Source organism: Coffea eugenioides, chromosome 8 (genome assembly GCF_003713205.1).
Source record: "Coffea eugenioides isolate CCC68of chromosome 8, Ceug_1.0, whole genome shotgun sequence".
NCBI lineage: Eukaryota > Viridiplantae > Streptophyta > Magnoliopsida > Gentianales > Rubiaceae > Coffea > Coffea eugenioides.
Window position 1 is genome coordinate 1,540,378 of NC_040042.1, and position 7,969 is coordinate 1,548,346.

At 35.5% G+C, this 7,969-nt stretch overlaps 2 protein-coding genes across 2 annotated transcripts; both read right to left on the reverse strand.

The window, feature by feature from the left end:
• Positions 1-49: 49 nt before the first annotated feature.
• On the reverse strand, positions 50-2,962 carry LOC113779279 (pentatricopeptide repeat-containing protein At3g16610). Its single transcript, XM_027324824.1, has one exon. The coding sequence runs from the start codon at positions 2,910-2,912 to the stop codon at positions 480-482; it is 2,433 nt and encodes an 810-aa protein (XP_027180625.1). The 5' UTR covers positions 2,913-2,962; the 3' UTR covers positions 50-479.
• Positions 2,963-4,678: 1,716 nt separating this feature from the next.
• LOC113779836 (60S ribosomal protein L37a) lies at positions 4,679-6,802 on the reverse strand. Its single transcript, XM_027325576.1, has 5 exons — positions 6,732-6,802; positions 5,928-5,967; positions 5,307-5,395; positions 5,106-5,188; positions 4,679-5,006 (listed from the first exon to the last, which is right to left on the reverse strand). The coding sequence occupies exons 1-5, from the start codon at positions 6,732-6,734 to the stop codon at positions 4,943-4,945; spliced, it is 279 nt and encodes a 92-aa protein (XP_027181377.1). The 5' UTR covers positions 6,735-6,802; the 3' UTR covers positions 4,679-4,942.
• Between the last annotated feature and the right edge of the window lie 1,167 nt (positions 6,803-7,969).

Below are 7,969 nucleotides of genomic sequence, written 5' to 3' on the forward strand. Positions count from 1 at the left end.
TCTGTTAAACAAAGATGTAATCTATATTAGCCATTGACCAGACTATAGGTGCCTATTGCAAGCACTCTGTTAACTACAAAAACAAGTCTGTCCAGGAGAAAAAGAAACGTCAGAGGGATCTGTTACGCATCACATTCCTGAAAACTAGTACCAGGTATGTCGAGTGCCAGCATAACTCCGATCGTTCAGGCTAATGACAAGGCTATCCTTCAGACTCAACATATATACATATTGCAGGACTAGAACAGAACTACCATGTAACTAAGCGCGTGTGAAAAAACTAAAAATAAAACCTATGTCACGGTTGAAGCATTCTTAAGCTTCTAGAAATCAGTCAACGTCATATGGATATAAAAGATCAACAGGAAGTGTTTGGAGTACCTAGCTTGAGGCCCTGGATTTCCGAGCTTAGCTTGGGAGAGAGAGACTGAGAGACTCTGGTTCATGACACCACCAACCTTCATCATTTATTTTTTTTTTCACCAGAAATCTCCACAGCTGCATCTTCCTTCCGAAAAATGGTGAAAGCGAACCGTATCCCTCAAAATTATTTGCCTCTTCGTGATAAGAGTCATAAATTTAAGTGCAGTGTGGCAATCACCACACACCCGCAAATTCTTTGTGACAAAAATGGCTTTTTCCTCATCCAGGTTTAGCAATCCAAATGCAACAGCAAGCTTTTCACTATGATAAAGAAGGATGTGTTCCTTCTCTTCGTCTTCAACATCTTGATAAACAAAATCAGGTTCTGCCATATAGCCCAACTTTTTCATTTCTGCTTGTAATTGCAGCAATTTCTCATTTATTTTGGCTGATTGTGAATGAGATCGGTCTCCACCAACAAATGCATGGATAACCCCATTTACTTCAATCCAACTACTTCCTGGGCTCTTTCTGAAACCCAACCCCTTCTGCATAACTCTAACGTCAGCAGCATCATCCCATCTCCCAACAGTGCTGTAAATGTTTGATAAGAGAACAAAATTGCCTGTACTTTCAGGCCCTAGGCTCTGAATTTTATTTGATATTTCTTCTACCAGTTCGATTTTCTTATAGACCCGACAAGCAGAAAGCAACGCATTCCAGATACGCACATCAGGTTTCAATGGCATCCCCTGGATGAAATTGAAGGCCTCATCCAAAAGTCCATTACGACCCAAAAGATCTACGATGCACAAATAGTGATCTATCCTTGGTTTGATGCTGAATTCCTGACTCATGGATTGAAACCAATGCTTTCCTTCAGCAACAAGTCCTGAGTGACTGCAAGCAGATAAAAGACCAATAAAAGTTACTTCATCTGGATTTTGTCCGACAACCTGCATATTCTGGAACACTGAAATAGCTTCGACTCCAAGTCCATGAATTCCATAACCAATGATCATTGCATTCCAAGAGACTAAATCCTTCTTATGCATCTTATCAAAAACAACTCTGGCCACGTCAATCTTACCACACTTGGAATACATGTCAATTAAAGCATTACAAAGCGACACATCTGCAGTGAATCCACGCACTATAGAATAAGCATGACAAGAATACCCATGTCGTAGAGCTGCCACATGTGAACAAGCTGGCAAGAGTCCCATCATGGTTGCTAATATTGGCTCAACTGCAGACAACTGCATTGCACGGAAAATTTGCAAAGCCTCCTCTGCACTTCCATTTTGAATACATCCGGAGATAAGAGCACTATAAGAAACAGAGTCCTTGAAACTCATTTCCTCAAAGAACTTTGTTGCATCATCCAGAATACCACATTTTGCATACATTGAAAGAAGTGTATTAGCAACCATCAAAACCAAATTGGACCCTAACTTAACAGTGTAACCATGTATCTGTTTTCCTACCTTCAGATCAATCAGCTTAGCCGTACCTCGGATAACAGTTGCAAGTGTTACAGGTGAAAGACTTCCAACATCCTCCACCCTCATTTGCTCAAACAATTCCAGCCCCTCTTGAGTGCAATCACAAGCAATACAAGCTCCAATCATCGCACTCCAGGTCACCTCATTTCTGAAAGTCATTGCATGAAATATCCTCCTTGCATAAACTAACCACCCACATTTTCCATACATATCCAAAAGCCCTGTTCCCATCATGACATCACTATCAATTCCCCTCCTCACAGACAACCCGTGAACAGCCTTTCCAGCAATCACCTCATTCGCCTCCCCAATCACTGGCAAAATGGTCACAAAAGTTGAAGAATTAGGACTCACTCCCACTTCTTGCATTTCCAAAAGTAAATGAATCACATCCCCATACATCCCATGAATCGAGAACCCTGAAATCATTGCATTCCATGCAACAACATCTCTCTCAGGCATTTCATCAAACACCTGTCTCGCCTCAAGCAAACACCCACATTTAACATACAAATCAACCAAAGCTGTAGAAATATAAACATCTGAGGCAAGCCCATCTCTTTTTACATGATCATGAATCTTCACACCATTATCTATATCTTGCAATGCAGCACAAGCTTTAAGGACAAAAGGGTATGTAAATTTTGTGGGTTTGACTCCAATATCCACCATCTCATAGTACAAATGGATGGCGTTCTCAAAGGGTCCTTCCCAAGCGTAGGACCTAATCAATTGGTTCCATAAAATTCCCTTCTTTTGCCTTTCTGGGCTTGGGATTGAGTTGAAGGTTTTATGAGCTAGTTCTGGTTTGCTGCATGTAATAAAGAGCTTAGAAAGCTTATCCAGTAACGTAATACAAGATTTGTTTTTGGTGTTAAAGTTCGGGTTTTTGAGGAGATTTTGATGGATTAGTTTGCCTGGTGTTAATGATTTTGATGATATGCAATCTTCAAGGAGATGAAGATAATCATTGAAATGATATGAGGGGATTTGTTTATAACTCTGGACAGCGTTAACTGATTTCTTTGGGATTGGGCATGGCATCTCCGCCTGCCTTCCGCTGATCTGATGCGCGTGATCACATACTCAAGTTTTCAATTCTTCCCCCTTTGTTTAAGGAGCTGCAACTCTCTTTCACAGACTTCCTTCGATTCTCAACGTTCGAAATGGAGGAGTTCATTTACGTGCAAAATCACCGCCTTCACATTGAGGATAATTTTAGTTGCGTAAATTATGTCCAGCTAAAATAATTATGAATGTTGGTTTCGGGAGTGAGAGTGTAAGCACTTTTTTATCTTAATTTTTGTTATTTCTAAATTACCTTTATGTCTTTTAATTAGAATTATTATATTTTGATATGACACTAATTAAAAGAAATAAAACACTCTAATTGATTACATTTTAATGGTATTGATAATTATAATTAAAATTATTCATTAACAACTATTTACCTACTCTTGGACTCCATCTCCAATTATTATACGTATCAAAATATCTTAATTAAAGCATGAAAAATTTCTCATTAGTCATTAGTTGAGATTGTAAAAAGAAAAAAATAAATTTCAAAAAATAGATAGTCTCTAGAAAATGAAGAAACATACGAGGATAGGAGAACCCTTATTTATTTGTATATCTTCATACAAATATCAAGAGTAATTTTACAATTATGCACTTTTTACTAATATGAAGAATTTTTCATGTTACATTCAATGAAATTTCAATATACAAAAAATGATGACACCTTTATAACTGAAATAGTAGTATTAAACTAGAAAAAAGAAATTTGAAATAACACCATACAAACCACTATTATCATTAATAGCAACCGATCAAAACAAGAAAAAACTAAAAAAAAATTGAAAACTATTTATAAAGTGACATAAAATAAATAGCAAATGAATTAAAAAGTTAGAATACAATTCAAATAATACCAAAAACATCATCCAAATCACTGATATTTAGGGGAAGACAAATATTGTTATTGACAATAATATAGTAATGCTTCATTTGTATTGGTTTGAGTAAACCAAATCCATCTATCAAGTCATAAGCCATTTTCAATGATAAAATAAAAATTATAATAAGAGTAAATTTAAAATAAAAAACGATAAAATGAAAATGACATCCAAATTATTTTTAATGATGTCCAAAATACCCTTATTTTTCTAATGATTACATATATTTATTGTATTGCAATATTAGTGAATAATGAAAGTGAAATAAAAAGCTTTAAAATTAAGTAAATTTCATTTATGCTGACAATTGTAATTAGATAGATTTAACGCATTCCAATAATTGATAATAATGATAGTAGTTATGGATTAAAAGTTGACAATTAAAAAATAAAACACTGCAATATAAAAAAAAATTAATATTAAAATTACTAATTAGCCACAGTTCTCATTCCAATTCCATCATCATAAAAAAAACTAATATTAAAATCAAAATTATTGTGCTCATATGAAAAAAAAAGTAGACCGGTTGCTTTTGCTTCGCATTGGATAGTGCTATTACTAGTAAAACAGAAAAGTAGCATCATAGCAACCGCAGCATAATCCGGCACCTTCGACACTGCCAAAAAGCGCACCTTCTCCCTACGCAAGCATTTCCGGATTTAAAAACCGATCTAACTTTTTCAAGGTGTGAAATTTAGCAACAAAATTGAACCACCGGTTCAGGGCTTCACAGCTTTAAGGGCAGTTCTGCTATTTGACATCCATACTCTGAGCTTCAAGACAGGCCTAGTTTAGCAGAATAGTAGTGTGCTTTATGGTTATGGGGTTAAATCAAGATTTGCTTCACACTGGAGCTTGCTTTCACGCGGTAGTTTTGTCAACAGTACAGCTACAGTACACATCACAAAGGTGAAAATAAGAATTCCAAAAGCCACCTCGTGAAACCATTTAATTGCACAATAGTAATTCAACATCGATTAATGGTAAGATAACAGAAATTTTGTCTAACAAAATCTAGCTCCAACAGTTGGTTGACAACTAACCAGCTGTTTTTACAGCCACATATTCAGCAAAACTGGGAAAAGAACTACAATCAGCATGAGAAAATCTGACTCGAGATCAACTCTCGGTTTGCTCCCTCAGCCTCCGAATTGTGCTCCTGACTGTCACAGCACTTGCAGTACTATTACACAGCAAAGGAAGGAAAAACAGAGAAAACATAATTAGTTAATTGCCAAGAGGAAAAAGAAAAATGTAAACATGTCAGTTTCAGTGAATTTACTTCAATGTGTATGCTCCTCCTGCTTTAACTTTGCCACAATCTTTGCAGCCCCAGATTCCAACCGCCTTTCTCTTCACAGCGTACTGCGTGATCATCAACGTTTCATTAGAACTAAACCGCATCCTATAGAACAAACTTCAAATTTTGATAGCCAAACTGTCTTCCAAATTAATCAACACGTATCAACAAGAAAAGCCAAACCTTTCCACAAAATTCACACAAGTATTTGCTATGCTGGCTAACCTCCATCTTCTTAATCTGCTTCCGCAGACTGGCACCATAGCGTGTACCTGAATATTAAAAAAGCTGTCAGCAATTACATAAAATTTAAACTCGAACCTGCACCTATAAATTCAGCACACAAATACAGGCTATCGTAAGAGAGCTGAAGTTGTATCAAAATGCAACGGTCAACCACAACCAGAATGAACATCAGTTCAAAAACACAGAGTCAAAGCAACTTAAGAAAATAACTGTAAATGATTAATGGAACGTCAAGCCACCATATTCATTGAATAGAAAAAGAATCTACCGACCATTTTGAACAGCATAAATTGATATATTGATTATATTAAAAATTACACTGGCTATTTCTCGTCAACATGTTCCTAATTACCAAATTTTGAAGTTAGATGCAGAGTCTTCTCATCAAACAAGTGAGACTACTCTTGCAGCATGCCATTTATACCCTCATTCATTACACGCTATATGACATCCTGTAAGTCTATTATCATCCGCATGAAAATGCAAACTTAAAAAACCACAATCCACTGTGAGAAATCACAAGATTAGATAATTGCGGAGGACAGGAGCTAAACTCACCATACTTTCCAACAATTCCAGCCTTCTTTGTCCTCTTCGTCTGCACCAGAGATAATGCATTTCCACAATTATAAATCCTCTCAGAGTTATGAACAATTACTCCTCTATCCACAATGAGTTGAAGAACCCAACAAGTAAATACAGCAGAAAACGCATACATGGAAAAGAAATTCTTAATTTCTCAGCATCCTTTGAAAACCAGTTAGACACAGAAATCTTGGAATTGCAAGCAGAATACTAGTTCATAAGAATTTTCCACAAGGGCATCAGATAGCCGAAAAGAAGCTTTCCTTGCTCAGTAAACCAAAAGCAAACCAAATAATTTCATGCCATCCCCAAGAAACCAAATTAAACTTAGATATTAAAATGTCCTTCGACAATTCAAGGGAAGGCCAAAGCTCGAATATCGCAACCTTTGCCAATCTATATAGTCAAAATTAAGCATCATGCTGTTTGTTTATTGCGAACCTTAAAATACCTAAATCTCCGTCTTTATTTCATACTACATATCCCAGGTATCCACTTCACAAAACCTTTCCTCTTCAAAAATCAGTTGAATTTACATGCCATAGCTGCCAAACAAAATATATCATCTACGGAAAAACTACATTTTCACCACAAATTACAAGCTACAACAGGATTACGTCATCCATATTCGTAGAAATTAAGGAAAAAATATTTCGACAAACTAAAGTTTCCGGACCAAAAGATAGACCATAAAATGTTTGATCTACAAGTCAAACGAAAACAAAATTATGCACAGAGATTTAAATCTAGTGGTGCAAATTTGAGATCAAATTTTACCATTTTTGATCGATTGGTGACTGAAGTCTGGTAGCGGAGAGGAAGAGAGCGGCTGCTGAACAGGAAGACGAACGACTGACTGACTAAAAAGCCCTAATTCTCCTGTTTTATTTTCTTGGGATAATTTCAGAACCTCCCCTGAGGTTTATAATAATTTCACTAGCCTCCCTAAATTTTATAAAAGTACACATACCTCCCCCAAGGTTAAGCTTTACCTAACAAATTGGTCCAATTAGAAAAAGTAACATTAAAAAAGTACTTTAAGGAGAGAGGTAAAACTTTTATTGCATAAATACCCCTTATGCAAATATATAAATTGAATTAGTAAAAGAATGAAAATAATTAAAAGTTAGAAATAATTAATACACACATTTTACTACTCAAAATGTTCGCATTTAAAAAATTAGACAATACAAATAAGCAATAAACTTATATTAATAATCAAAAGATTCAGCAAAACAGACTAGCCATATTCTTTAACATGATATTTGTTACTCCCTCCGTCCCAAAAATTTCGTCGCACTTAGAAAACTGTGTTTTTTATGAATAGTTCCAGCACAGGTGAGTTGCTTACCATTTTGTCCCTCGCCTAAGCTTCTCGTGTAAATGCACTGGGAATCCGGTATTGATGCTAATTCAAATTAAAAGTCTAAAGAACTATTGGAGGCAGGACCAGAACTTTTGTTTTGTTTGCATATGTCTTGTGCGTGCTTTGCACGCTGAAGTTTCAACCAAGTTCCTTATGGTTTTTCACTCCACGCATATATTCATATGAAGTTTTGAAGCACGTGAATACTGAACAAGTGGGCTCAAAGGGCACACTTCACTTGATTATTGTGAAGACCAAAAGGGTAAAAGAGTGAAATTGAATGAAAAGTCTTTACTATATTTAGCAAGTGACAAATATTTTGGGACAGCCCAAAAAGGAAAGCATGACACTTTCAATGGGACGGAGGGAGTATGATTTTTGTGATTTTGAACAATTTTTTTTTTTAAATTTTGCTTTTCTTTTCTTTCCTTTCTCCTTTGTTTCCGTGAAATTACTTTGCAATTGTCACAACTTTAAGAGTTTCAAAAAAAATTGAAAGGAGGGAAAAAATGCAAAATTAAAAAAATTTTCTGTTCAAAATCACAAGAATTATAGCAAACATCATATTAAAAGAGATAACTAGTCTGTTTTGTTAAATCTTGTAATCATTAGTGTATTTTTATTACTTATTTGTATTGTTTAATTTATT

Bases quoted from the DNA above. Each gene is read 5' to 3' on its own strand.
- LOC113779279 (XM_027324824.1), bottom strand. From the start codon at position 2,912: ATGCCATGCCCAATCCCAAAGAAATCAGTTAACGCTGTCCAGAGTTAT.
- LOC113779836 (XM_027325576.1), bottom strand. The intron at 5,396-5,927 runs GTGAGTTTAGCT...TTTAATATTCAG, and splicing joins TGGAATTGTTGGAAAGTATG to GTACACGCTATGGTGCCAGT. The intron at 5,189-5,306 runs GTTTGGCTTTTC...ATGATCACGCAG, and splicing joins TGTGTGAATTTTGTGGAAAG to TACGCTGTGAAGAGAAAGGC.